General features: G+C 40.8%; 1 protein-coding gene across 1 annotated transcript in view; it reads left to right on the top strand.

The window, feature by feature from the left end:
- LOC116702641 (dual specificity protein phosphatase 3) overlaps nt 1-10,573 on the top strand; it is a 22,973-nt gene extending 12,400 nt beyond the window's left edge. The window contains exons 2-4 of the mRNA XM_032536963.1: nt 4,001-4,233; nt 5,771-5,998; nt 9,228-10,573. Of these exons, the coding sequence (XP_032392854.1) occupies nt 4,001-4,233; nt 5,771-5,970 (433 nt within the window). The 3' untranslated portion in view covers nt 5,971-5,998; nt 9,228-10,573. The remainder of the gene's footprint in view (nt 1-4,000; nt 4,234-5,770; nt 5,999-9,227) is intronic.
- The last annotated feature ends 4,302 nt before the right edge of the window (nt 10,574-14,875 follow it).

The raw sequence follows: 14,875 nt of genomic DNA, 5'->3' as shown, positions 1-14,875 counted from the left end.
GCTGATAGAAGAGCAACTTTGACTGAAACAACCACTCGTTACAACCGAGGTATGCAACAAAGCATTTGTGAATCCACGTCACGCACAACCTTGAGGCGGATGGGCTACAACAGCATAAGACCCCACCGAGTACCACTCATCTCCACTACAAATATGAAAAAGAGGCTCCATTTTGCAAGAGCTCACCAAAATTGGACAGTTGAAGACTGGAAAAATGTTGCCTGGTCTGATGAGTCTCTTGAGACATTCAGATGGTAGTCAGAATTTGGCGTAAACAGAATGAGAACATGGATCCATCATGCCTTGTTACCACTGTGCAGGCTGGTGGTGGAGGTGGTGTAATGGTGTGGGGGATGTTTTCTTGGCACACTTTAGGCCCCTTAGTGCCAATTGGGCATTGTTTCAATGCCACGGCCTACCTGAGCATTGTTTCTGACCATGTCCATCCCTTTATGGCCACCATGTACCCATCCTCTGATGGCTACTTCCAGCAGGATAATGCACCATGTCGCAAAGCTTGAATCATGTCAAATTGGTTTCTTGAACATGACAATGAGTTCACTGTACTAAAATGCCCCCCACAGTCACCAGATCTCAACCCAATAGAGCATCTTTGGGATGTGGTGGAACGGGAGCTTCGTGCCCTGGATGTGCATCCCACAAATCTCCATCAACTGCAAGATGCTATCCTATCAATATGGGCCAACATTTCTAAAGAATGCTTTCAGCACCTTGTTGAATCAATGCCACGTAGAATTAAGTCAGTTCTGAAGGCGAAAAGGGGTCAAACACAGTATTAGTATGGTCTTCCTAATAATCCTATAGGTGAGTGTGCGTCATACAGTTCATTATTTGTGAAAGGGGCGTGGCCAAATCATAGGGGGTGGGTCAAATCCTCACAAAATGAAAAAGGAAGTCTCTGCTGAGTTCAATGACACCTCACACAAGACTCTACCTTAAATAGTTCAAATGTTTCAAATTTGGTGAGTTTTTGAATATGTTAAGCCCCTCAAAGCACTCAGCACATACTAGTTACTTCAGAAAGTACCTCATACGTTACTTTCAAGTTTTTCTAATTTTTAAATGCTCAAATGTGACCACACCACCCCTCTTTAATGGAACTTAAAATACATGTGCATGTTGAGGAAGGCCTTATATAATATTTACACTGCTCTATTAGATACATGTACAGTGGCTTGAATAAGTTTACACACCCTTGCTAAAGTTGATTAAAAAGAGGAATAAAAAAATATCCTTTGGAAATTGATCATGATGCCTTAATTCAAAAAATGTATTTAAAATCCAACCTTTTAAAGAAACCAATTCTTTGTGAATAAATAATGTATTGTACATGAACAAGTTTTCTTCCTTAAAATAAAGGGGGCATAAGTATACATTCCCCTATGTTAAATTCCCATAGAAGCATGTTGTTTTTTACTTTTAAAGGCCAGTTATTTTCTGGATCAGGATACCTTTAGCATGGGTGTAAGCTTATTCAAGCCACTATATATGTATTGGCAATGAAATAAATCTTTTTTAAATAATATAGACTCATTCACTGTCTATGGGTCCTAGGGCCATACACCCCTTACCCCTAGATCACAAAAAGAAACGGGACACCACTAGGTCCCGCGTGGGTAAGATAAAAAAATGAGATTCAGCCACAGTTGTAAAACAATAAATATGATCTTGACTTTGAACTACATGCAACAGTTTAGACAATGGTTTACTTTTACTCCATTCTCACCAATTGCCTGCTTCATGGCTGGTCATAATTTCACATTTTGCATGTTAGAAATAATCTCTGGTTTAAAGTTAAGGCTTACCTAGCTGTCTGCTTTATGCCACTGTTGCAGTCAAAAGGTATTTGATTGGCTACATATTGAAACATTTTCTAATTACTCTGTAGCCACCATTGTTGGGCAAGTAACTTTTAAAAAGTAATTAGTAACAGTTACTAGTTACTTCTTCCAAAAAGTAATTAAATTAGATACTCAGTTACAAATTATAAAAGTAATTAAAGCTGCAAGCAGCGTTGGACGGGGTTACTGGCAGACGCCGCTCCTTGCAACCGTGCATTTGCGTGTCACTCAGACACAGAAAATCGTTGCCAATGAAAGGGGAAGTCCCTGCTGAGTTCAATGATAAGACAAGACTGTACGTCATACAGTTCATTATCTGTGAAAAGGGGGCGTGGCCGATTATAGGGGGGCGGGTGAAACCATCACCAACGAAAAAGGAAGTCTCTGCTGAGTTCAATGACACCTCACACAAGACTGCACCTTAAAGGGTTCAAATGTTATGGAAGGGGCGTGGCCTAAGTGGTTAGGCAGGGTTAAAGTATAGGGGCCGGCTCAGTATCACATGTAGACCACAATTCTAAGTTTCATGTAAATCGGATGATGTTTGTCATTTAAGGCTGATTTCCTGTTGGCAGTTGGTGGCGCTATCTCCAAAAGTCCATATTGGCCTGCAGATGTCCTCAGGCCTGGACTTTTGGTGATTGTGGGAAATATCAAGCAGATATGACAACGTACACTGTAGTTACAGCCACTTTCTCCTTCATTGCTAAACACTATATGGCAGCCATGCCACGCCCACACCGTTTGACGGAAAGTATTCTTTTTATAAGTTTTCATCGTTAAGGTCTTTAGATGACTCAGACTGAATTAGAAGTCTATCGGATGAAATCTCTAGGAGGAGTTTGTTAAAGTGTAGCACCTTGTCTTTTAGGCCTACTTCCGGTTGCCACTAGGGGGCGTTATGACTTTGAGCCAATAAATTGGCAAATTGACATGTAGATGTCGTCACTCTGATGAATCCTGAAAAGTTTCGAGCCAATCGGACAATGTAACCTCAAGTTACACCCACTTCCTGTTTCGATGGCAAAACGCAAAAAATGGCCGCCCCGCCACGGCCATGCTCTGCGACGAAATTTTTTTCTTTTAATAACTTTTCATCTTTAACATCTTAAGATAACACACACCAAGTTTGAAGTTGATTGGATGAAATCTCTAGGAGGAGTTTGTTAAAGTATGACATGTGGAAATGTCCAAAATCGCACTAATCAATTCAAAATGGCGGACTTCCTTATGTCCATCCTGCCATTCTAGATATGTCTACCAAGTTTTGTGAGTCTACGTTAAACGTAATGCAGGGGCTCAATTTTCTTAATTTTGTAGGGGGCGCTAGCGAGCCATTTTTGTGCGGCCATTCCCGAAACCATTAAAATACGTACATTTTCACCAGACTTGATGCGACCGCCGAATTTGGTGAGTTTTTGAATATGATAAGTCCCTCAAAAAGGCAATTCATTTGCCGGGAAAAACTGAATAATCCTTTAGTTTCAATAGGGCCTTTGCTGCTTTCGGCGCTCGGGCCCTAATAAACACATTGTACACAGACAAAAAAGTAGAACCCCATTTTATGTCCTACTTAAACATATTATTGCTGTCATACAAAAAAATCTTGCAACGATGTGTGAAAAACCCATTTGATAAAGCCTACCTGGTATAAAAACCAACCGCACAATGTCTTCATCAAGTATCCATTCAAGAAGGCAAAATTTGTGATTATGGTCACTGCTGTCGTCAGACAGGACTAAATGGTGCATTTACTTAAATCTTGATGTGCATTCAAAGTTATTGCAGAATACCATATTCTCATCTGTTTTTGTCATTTAACAGCAATTTATTGGTGAATTAAGTTAATGTTGTAAGTTATTGTTATCACGTTTTTAATAAATTATTTACATTTGACCAAATGGCCTTAGCAATAAACAAGCCATTCCTTAATGTTGCAGACTGTCGTTTTGTGTTTCTTTTTTATCATCTTTTTAAAAAAAATTGTTGATGCCTATGCCTGCACAGCGCCAGAACCAACAACAATCAACAATTTTTTTTAAACCGGTATTGGAAAAACACCCAACCCTGCTCAGCATTAGCAGTCTGAGCGAAGTAAACGCTATGGTGTGTTTGTTTTGCTCACCAATCCAATGCAGGTTTGTGGCGATGAACTTGATGCGTCTCAAGCATAGGGGCATCACCCACATCCTGAACGCCGCCGAGGGAAACTCCTACATGCACGTCAACACCAACGCTGAGTTCTATGCCGGCTCGGGAATCACCTACCGCGGCATACCAGCCAGCGACACCGACCATTTCGACATCAGCGTTTACTTTGAAGAGGGGGCAGACTTCATAGAGAAGGCCCTCGCATACAAAAATGGGAAAGGTCAGAAGATAACAGATCTGAAATTAACTGAAGGTCATAAACCACTTTATGAAAACATAGGTTTTGTGCTGTACTTAACCTGTACCTTAAAGCGTAACTCTCACCAAAATGCAACCTAGGGCCTTTTTGTGAATGTACCTGAGTCAAACTTTTGTTTAAAAGCATAATTAGGACAGAAGCGCTACTTTTAAGATTTACTGTTTTTTCATAACTATTTTTAAAACACTACAAACACTGAAAAAACTGAAACTTTGCTCAAAATATCACCAGTGGCTCTACACATGAACTCAAGCGTTGAGAACATTGTTTGTGTACATAAACTCTTTTTGACTGGCGAGATGGTAGCACCGGAAAAACCAACAGATAAAGATAAACTCTTTTTAGTAAACTCTGTGTACACAAACAATGTTTTCAATGCTCAAGTTTCTGTGTAGAGCCCCTGGTGATGGTTTGAGCAAAGTTTCAGTGTTTTCAGTGTTTGTAGTGTTTTAAAAATAGTGATTTTAATGTGATCATAGAAGCGCTCCTAGCAATTCCATTCAAAAGGCCATTTGACCCAAAACGAAAATAAAGTGGCGCTTCTGTCCTAATTATGCTTTTAAACAAAAGTTTGAACTTTCACAAAAATACCCTAGGTTGCATTTTGGCGAGAGTTACGCTTTAAGTGCAAACATTATTGTCGCTGTTGGGCGAAACATTTTATTGAGCTATTTACCTTTGACAAAGTCAGACAAAATCACCACATCACTGGTTAAATATTTGTAAAAACCACAGATATAAAGGGTGACCAATAGCATTCATTTATGAAGGAAAAAAATGTAATGATAAAATATGGCGATAAAAGACCAACAGCAACAATATATAATATAGGGGTATTGAGCCTGGGATAGTGAACCATAATGTGTTTTGCTGCAATGCAGAAAAAGAAAAAGAGGAGCTGTTTTAAATAAACTGATGATCTATATAAACGAAAGATTTATGGAAACACATGATTGATAGAGATTTTATACATATACACTGTATATATACACACATATATATATATATATATATATATATATATATATATATATATACACATACACATATACACACACACATGAATAGTTATATTCGGACAGACAGTACAAGAAAGCAAGGGGTTTTAGAACATTCAAGCATTTAAAACATGTTCTAGTAGAAGTACTAAATACAAGCATAAACATTGAAGTGAGCATTATATGGGACCTTTAAAGGAAAGGAGAATTAATATTGGACTTATTACCGGAAACACAAAATGAATGAATTCCATCTCCAACTGAAGGTGTATGTTCCTCTGTGTCTGCTGAGACTGTAAATAGGCACTGGCTTTGCTAACACTCTAGCCATAACAACTTTACAAGGTTATAATATGACAATGTTGAGCTTTTCCCCACTACCCTTGAAGTGGCCCAAAAAAACTAAAAGAATGTGGTATTAAAATCAAGTGTAATATCTCAGATACTAATGTTGTACATTTGGTCGAACGTATAACGGTTGGTTTTCTTTGCTTCTGCAGGTAAAGTGTACGTTCATTGCAGGGAAGGCTACAGCCGCTCACCTACCTTAGTCATAGCCTACCTGATGCTTCGTCAGAACATGGACGTCCACAGTGCTCTGGCCACGGTGCGGCACAGAAGAGAGATCGGACCCAATGACGGCTTCCTTCGGCAGCTTTGTCGCCTGAACCAGAGGCTGGCTTCCGAGAGAAAAAAATGAGGCAGGCGAGAAGGCAGAAAGACTATCCGTAAGAGGGAACAAAAATATGCTTAATTGCACATAACGTTCTTTCACTTTTTCTACACGTTTAACAAGCTACAGATCTGTGAGGGGATGTTCTGGAAGGGAGGATAGTGGAGAATGAAAGACATTCTCTCTAAGATTAAGACTGACAGCAACGAGTGTATGTAATACAAAATAATTAATCTTACTGTACACATACATCTGTGACACATACGTAGTGGTTTAATTGTGCTCAAACAAACACTGGTGATACCATACAAACGTGATAGGGCTGCTCAATTATGGAAGCCATAATCACAATTATTTTGGTCAACATTGAAATCACAATTATTCAACACAATAACTCAACATTTTTTGCAAGACATTGCATTTATTGAACTTAAAAAAAAAAAAAAAATCAACAGGGAAAGTACCTTGAACCGGGACATTTCCCTTAAAAAATCTCCGGTTGAACTTTTTGAATTCCCTTTTAGAACACAAGACAAAATAAGAGTTTAATTGCGCAAAATAATCGTTTTTCTCGATTACATTGTTTTTGTGATCGTTAGGAGCCAAAATCAAAATTTGATTAAATACACGGCCCTCCATTGTGAGGTTTAAATCCAGGTACACTGCATTCACCAGGGGGGTCATGTGGCCTACCCACAAAACGACTGAAAACGTGCGTACGCCACTTTCCACGCAAAGGTTGTGATTTTTAAAAACAAACTTGACGGGAGAATGTGCGGTCCTCCACATAGTCTGACCCATGAGTACGCACATTTAGGAGAGAATGGGAATAGGTGATGCAAATGGTGAGGTGGTGAACTGATGTCAGACTGCAAGTACATGTGGGAATAATTATTACTCATATTTTCAAGTATTGATGCACATTATAATGAAGATTAAATCCAGCAGTGTTATTTGCGCTTCTACTAAGGGATATTGTTCAACAAACACCTTGTAAAATCCAACTCAAATCTTAAATGAAAATTAAATCTTAATATTTAATCATATCGTTCGCTAAGGAGAGCAGAATGAGGAGATGGCCCGACTGCATGGAATACAGGATAGCATCATATACCCTACCATAAGATAACGGCAGAACACAGTGCAAACAACTAAATATGTCTTTAATACTGTGCATATATCATCAAATGTCAAAGTTTGGAAATACAGCCGTTAGGCCCTCGTTATTGGTCCGAACTTTAATACGGTTTGTGACAAAATCAGCATGAAGAAAAGTGTTTCTGTTAGACTTTCATCTTAAAATTGTTTCTTGGGGTAGGGGATACCACTAGTAGATGCTGTGATTTTGGTAAGGTGTTAACAATCACAAATTGTTGTAAACATATAAATACTGCGATGATCTCCATGCGCAATGCGTCATGACGGCACTGCAGGAGGACTACGCTAATAGAAGAAACAGGAGAGAAAGAGACTTCAGGAACCACGGCGGAGACTGGCTAATATGCAGATTTAAATTCCCTAAAACTGTGCTCTTGGATCTATGTACTGGATTAGGTCAAGTAAAGAAAGCAACGCGCCAGAAACGCACCATACCGGTCCAAATACAGCTCCTCACCACTCTGGGTGCAACCGGCTGTTTCCAAAGGGAAATGACAGACAGCTAACGTAACGAAGAACAACTGCCAGGGTCCTTAACATATTCATCAGCCTCCATAAGGTGCAGGTATTGTAATAATTTAACAGAATTTGAGGACCCAAATGCAAAGAGGAGGCAGGCAAGAGAGTGATAATAAAGACTTGAGGGGAGATGGCGAACACGCACACAAACTCACAAAACGATCTGAAAAGAGACAAAGGGAACACAAAGGTTAAACACAAGAGGTAACAAGCAAACAAGGAACAGATGATAGAACAGGTGAATCACATCAGGGCAGGGACAACAATCATAAAAGTGGGAAACACAAGGCAGGCAGTAAAACTAGAGACAAGACAGCACAGAAAACCAGACTATCAAAATAAAAGAAATGGAACATACAGAAACAAGAGACAACACAAGACCAGGGAGAAAACATGGAGAATAACAGAAAACAACAAATGCAGAAAAAGAAGCAGGAAACAAAACCCAAACCATAACAGATATACAGGGCAGGATAAGAGGCTGATTCATGTACGCACTAGAGTTGGGTGGTATCAATAGTTGGTAGCTTCACTTGCCAAACTGCTAACCGGGACCACATTAAGGAACGCAATGGGAGGCCCAGGCATGGCATCTGGTACCTGAGATTGTTCCCACAGTTACTCCATCGGTTGTTCATTGGTTGCTTTCAGCTGTTGCATCTGCTCCATGAGAGCCTGGAGATCCTCCATCCTTCCCCTAGACCGAGTCGGTTGCTGAGAGGAGGTAGATAACCCAGATTGTGGTCCCCCGTCGCTGATATCTGTCACTGTTCTTCCCCACACCAAACCAATCAACAAGGGCAAAAAGCAACAACAAAAAATACTAAAAAGAAACAAAAGAAATGTGCCTCCCACCTGATCCTGCCGACCACGCCAATTATGTAGTGATTGAAAACAGGTAGGTGTCCCATTAATCACATGCAGGGAATAATAAAAGGCAACACCTCAAACCACACTAGCGAGCAATAAGGGGTCTTTAAAGCTATCGTTAAGCCTATAACCAGCCCTAAGAGTGCACCGCGCCCGTCAGTGATATTGCACTTTACCCTTTAATAATAATAATAATATTTTATAATAATAATAATATTTCAAAGGAATAAAACCAAACCCAACTAAAAAAGGAAAACAAGTTGTAGAATTAAATGCCCGTTACTTTAAATGAATGTGGGAAAAAACAATCACAGACAATATTGCACTTGCAGACAGTCCTTCAAGTCATTTAGGTTTCATTCAGACCAGCAGCATGTTTTTAATGTCGTTATGTGTTGTGGTTTTGGGTAACAGTTATGACCGTTACTCTGCTCCAAGATCTATATATCTAAACATCTGAAATGTTTGGCTTGCACACGTCGCATACACTCCGCTACACTTCCTGAAACTGCGATTCGAGAGAGAGAGCGCAAATTACCTGTGTCCTTAAATAACCTCCACCCTTCACAGGGCCATGACGTCACACCCATTACACTGGGGTATACTGTCTTACCGTCACTAATTAAAAATTATGACGTAAGGCTCAGACGCTGTCACCAAACTGTTGGCTTGTGCCGACACCGTTCAGAAACTGAATACCAAAAACTAATACTGAAACACCTCTCCCTTCTCATTAGGTCGCAACCCGAAATGCTGCCAAACTGCAGAAGTCGTGTTCCTCTTCGAGACCAGGTCACTGGTAAATCTCTCTCTCTCTCTCTCTCTCTCTCTCTCTCTCTCTCTCTCTCTCTCTCTCTCTCTCATGTTACTGCCCAAACCCAGTATGCACACTTGTAGGTAATCTGTGATTTATAAAGGGAACATTGCTTACAGATGTACGTGCACACGGTTTTATAACAACACGGTTTGTATGTATACTTTTACTAAGGATCCTACACACAGTTTTATAAATGAGACCCCAGATCTTTCAGTCCCAGCCGCTACCAGGCAGGATTTCAAGTGGACACTGATTTTTTTCAGGGTACTATAGGAGAATAATATCACACACATTTTTTGTTTAGTATGTGTTTGAAAACCGCACAATCTTTATACTGTATTGCACTCATGTCTAGAAGACTAGAACAGTAAAAGAAACCAGGAGTAGTTTTTAATTTTAATTGGAAGCGGAACATGGAAGCGGAACATCGTGGATATAGACTAATGGCACAGTAACTTCAATAACCCCCAATAAACAACATCTTGTCAGTTTTACCATGTGTGTTTATTAGTGAGCTTTACAGGTGCTGGTTACTTTTGGACAGAGCCAGGGTAGCTATTTCTGGCTCTTTAAAGTCTTTGTGCTAAGCTAGCTGTAGCTTTATATTTAATATACAGAGATGAGCGTGGTATCCATCTTCTCATTTAACTCTTGGTTAGTCTTTTTCCCCAAAACAACAAATTCTTTTATTCAGCTTTGAGAGAGGACACTTCTCACAGTCTTACATCAGACAACGTTAACATTATTGTCCACCCAGCATTTGCATGTAATGAAGGCATGTGACCTGTGACATCATGACAAATGGTCCAGTGAGTGGAACCAAGCCACTTAACCCTCCGACTGTAATTTCAGCACTGCCTGAAAGTGAGATTTGTTTTCCAGTAACTTTATCAGAGAACTTCACAATCAACACCTTTTGCATATTAGTGTGTTAACGTTTGTGTGTTTTTGTCAGAGTTTATGTAGTTTTATATTGTACAGCAGCATGCTTTGTAATACAAGTGGAATCGGTTTATATTCCTTTGTTAGCACAGCTATGTCTTTATGCATTTACGGAGTCACAATGTGCATTAATAAGCCTGTAACTTGTGAACCATCATGCGCATTACTGAGTAGGATGTATTGGTCACGTCAACAGGCCTCATTGAGTCCCACAGATTATGAGACTGCTGATATGAATTGCACTTTTTCTAATGACACTGATTGTCATGAATGATTGTTGTTCTTTTTCGTACATTCAATAATAAACTGAAGATGACACGACTGGGTTTCTTAAAAACAAACTATTGATAGTTGCAGGTTGATATTTAAGTTTTCTCAAAAGCCACAAAAATGTCATGGTTTTAAAATAACTAACCTTGTGTCGTTTCCGACATCTGGAGCGGCAAATCAATGGAGCAAAAGTTATAACAGTGGAAATATTGCCATTCATTTTGTTAATTCTTTCGGAAAATTGCTTTCCAGATTAGTAAAGCTGCTTGTCCTACTATTGTGTTTTCCCCAAATAATGTACTGATTTTCAAGAATTCTATTATCAAATGGTTAGGAAGTGCCTTTAGCTGCAGTAAATGAAGCATGTTTGGGCTGAGCCTTGAATGTTTAAAGCGCCTGGCTCAGCCCCTGCTTAGTTCCAGATTGTTGACCAAGGGTACGGCCTTTTGTGCTGTCTGATATGATTTCACTAAACAAGAGGTTACTTCTCTATTGAAAGATTTAACATGTATGATAGATGTTAGGAAGCTCTTTGTCCTGTAGAGGGAGCAGTCGGACTACTACAGTATTGTTGTGCCAGTGCTAAGATCAGCAGCATCACTAATTGCAAGTTCCATCAGCATCACAATGTAAAAATACTAGAATAATCAGAATAATTGGGAACATAAATGTGTACTTGTGCATATTAGTTGCATCATGGGAAGTGTAGTATGTAATGTTTTTAGGGGTTAACCCATTAAAGCTGTGGAGATGGTGTCCACCTTTAAATACCTAGGGCAGAAGAAGTCCCAACAACACCTGGAATTTGTGGAGGCTGAAGTGCCATCTTGACCTCCTTTTACCGGTGTGTGGTGGAGAGCACACAGACTTCCTCCATCACTGTCTGGTATGGAAGCTGCTCTGCAGGTATCATGATACTCATCCAGCACACAACCAGATTAAACTGTTTACCCCCCCCCCCCTCCAGGCATAAGACTGTGCCTTAAAGCCAAAAAAAAGGCTAAAATGGAGCTTCCTCCCTGAGGCTGTGAGGCTTATGAACTCGCATACTTAAGTCTGTCCTCTGCACTTGCATTGATTCTCTATTCTTTTAGCTGTGCTCCATGGTGCAGCCTCGAGGTCACCCGGCAAGAGCGTTCGCCCCCCATGTTGGCTGAGTCCTGCAGTGCGCAGGGTTTGAATCCAACCTGAAGAGACAAAGGCAGAGGACTGAGTTATCAGTGTCACGACTGTCAGGGGAGGACCAAAGAACTCGGACTACAAACGAAGCAACATCATTTCAGACCACCGGCTGTGACCTCCAGGATGACATAGATGATATACTGTATTTGCCTCTGTAGGTTTGTGAGACTTTGGAATTAAACACATCCAATATAACAACTTACTGGATGTAGCTGAGCTCATTATTTGATAGATTCCTCTGTTTTGAATGGAAATTTGATGTGTAATGAAAACAATGTTTGGTCATTTTATGTACGAATGAATGAATGAATGAATAAAGGAATGAACGAAGTGCTAAACAGCAGAAAGTAACCAAAGGGGATGACTTTTTAGTTTTTTGCTGGAGTAGCCAGCAGTCAGTCCGTAGGGAGTTGGGTTAGGAACCGGAGGGTCGCTGGTTCAAGTCCTCGTTTGGACTAAAGTACAAAGTGTGGACTGGTAGCTGGAGAGATGCCAGTTCACCTCCTGGGAACTGCCAAGCCGCTCAGGGCTCTGGTCCAGCACTGGCAGCCCACTCACTCTGACTTCTCTCCATTAGTGCATGTATAGGACCTGAGCATGTGTGTGTATTTCAAGCTTGTGTGTAACACTTTAACACAATTTAACAATTACTGTAGTGTGTTAATTGTAATTTCCCCATAGATCCATAAAGAGTATACATTTTGATTATAGGTTTTAGATATTTTATTCTCGCTAGGACATTGTTATCTGTTCTGTACTTTGCAGAGTCTCTGTAACAAATTTCATTTCTTCATGTTTGAATGACAAACTATCTGTATCTATAAAAGGGTAACACTCAGGGTTGTTTGAATTTCTTTAAACCAATCACAATTGTCCTGGGTGGTGCTTAGTTCCGGATGCAGTGACGGTGGCTCTGCAAAATAGTCTCGGGAAGGAATTTGTTTTATGGGAACATTTGCACCCAGCAAATGAAAAACGCCAAATACTCTATTCATTGAAGTTAACTGTTCACACAATACATTATTGTGAGATATTTAAATGAGCTTGATACATTGTTAAACATAATTTGTTGGTAAGGACAGTAATGTACTTAAATGCCAAGGATGTTTTGTGGTAACAGCAAGACTACGGTGGCAAGTATTACTAAATGCCGAAAATCCGCATAAGGAGGTTGGTTGGGGTGGTGGATGGGTCAAACAACACAGGACTTTCACCCCGGAGACCGGGGTTTGTGGATTGTGTTCCCGCGTGTGGCATGGCATTTCCCTGTTCCAAAATTTCCATTGCCATTCCGTAGCGACCAGCACAAACACATTACATTCACAGCAACACTAAAAAAAAATGAGAAAATTGTGTTTGTGTACATGAATCAATAGATTAAAGATAACGTGACAGTTTCATGAACTGCTGTGAGACCGTGTTTGTACTTTGTTCATAGCAAATCCCAGCCATCTGTCCCAAAACGTCCCAGTTAGAGAGTAAATGCTGTAAGCATATTCTTTGTAAATCTTTACAATCATTCCTCAAAAGAACCAATCACGCCTGCCTTGTTGCACCATCCAAAGTTTTTTTTTTTTAACTTGCCATTTTATGCATCGAAGTTTGTTGTTTCCCATAGCATCCACATCCCCATGGCAGGGATTTTGAGAACGACAACACACGGAGAGGCTTTATCCTAGAACTGTACTTCCATTGATTCAGACTATGGATTTGATGACCTAAATAAACTTACAGTCCAAGCAGGCAACCAGTCCAAAACAGGGAAAACAGTGACATACTAGAAAAAGGAATAACTTCTTGACACAAAATACTACAACAGACTGACACCAGACAAAGGGAGCACACAGAATAAATAACAAAGAGTTAATCAAGAGCAGGCACAGCTGGAGTGATCAGGGAACTGGAATGTGGAGGGAAACATTAGGCTCGTTCGAGATGAGCCAGGTCTGCGCAGAATCGATCACCGGCGATCGGCGCCCGTTGCATGCCGGTTAGATTTGTGTCCGACTTGATCCCGACTTGCTCTGACGTCATGCACACGTGGGCAACGGAAATCTCACGAGAGCAAGGCGGCCGCAGTTCTGAGACGCAGGCGGCGCAGTTGCTTTTCACCGACTGCAAGAGCCAGGCGGACCCAGGCGGACCCAGAGCATGCTGGGAAACGCCGGCCTCTCAGCTGATTTAACAGCTGATTGGTTTACAACATGATGACGTTTTATATAAACTTTTTACTGTTTTTGAATCGGATGGATTTTAATTGCTATTTGTCTGATTTAAAGACTTATTCTGTCCAGAACACATGTTGTGTGACTGATAGAGACGTTTAGAAGTCAAAGAGACTAAATCTGATCAGATCACGGATCATCTACAGTCTGTTGTTCATTAAAATCAGCAACAGGTCGCATGTAGAGCACTTTGCCAGCTACTCTGTCATAACTATAACAACTGGAGACTGTGTACCAGCTGATGTGTGGGTCTGATTATATTTTATTAAATCGGAATCGCACCACAGTGTTTTCATCACTTCCTGTCCAGCCTGAAGGCTGCTGGAATCGGCTGGAAACTGTCCGACTTTACCGCAGCTTTCTGTCACCGCCCCCGCTGCTGCCGCCTGCTCTCGTCCACTTTACAGGCGAGGCGCAGGTCTGCCAGGTCTGCGCAGAATCGATCACCGGCGATCGGCGCCCGTTGCATGCCGTTATATTTGTGTCCGACTTGATCCGACTTGCTCTGACGTCATGCACACGTGGCAACGAAATCCCCGAGAGCAAGGCGCCCGCAGTTCTGAGACGCAGGCGGCGCAGTTGCTTTTCAACCGACTGCAAGAGCCAGGCGGACCCAGGCGACCCAGAGCATGCTGGGAAACGCCGCTTCTCAGCTGATTTAACACCTGATTGGTTTACAACATGATGACGTTTATATAAACTTTTTTATATCGTTTTGGAATCGGAGGGATTTTAATTACTATTTGTCTGATTTAAAGACTATTCTGTACAGAATACATTGGTGTGGCGATAGTTACGTTTTGAAGCCAGAGAGACTAATCTGATCAGATCACGGATCATCTACAGTCTTGTTTTTTTAAAATCACAACAGGTCGCATGTAGAGCACTTTGACAGCTACTCTGTCATAATCAAAACAACTGGAGACGTGTTACCAGCTGGTATGTGGGT

This window comes from Etheostoma spectabile, chromosome 15 (assembly GCF_008692095.1).
Source record: "Etheostoma spectabile isolate EspeVRDwgs_2016 chromosome 15, UIUC_Espe_1.0, whole genome shotgun sequence".
In the NCBI taxonomy this organism is placed as follows: Eukaryota; Metazoa; Chordata; class Actinopteri; order Perciformes; family Percidae; genus Etheostoma; species Etheostoma spectabile.
This window is presented reverse-complemented; position numbering and strand designations above follow the sequence as displayed.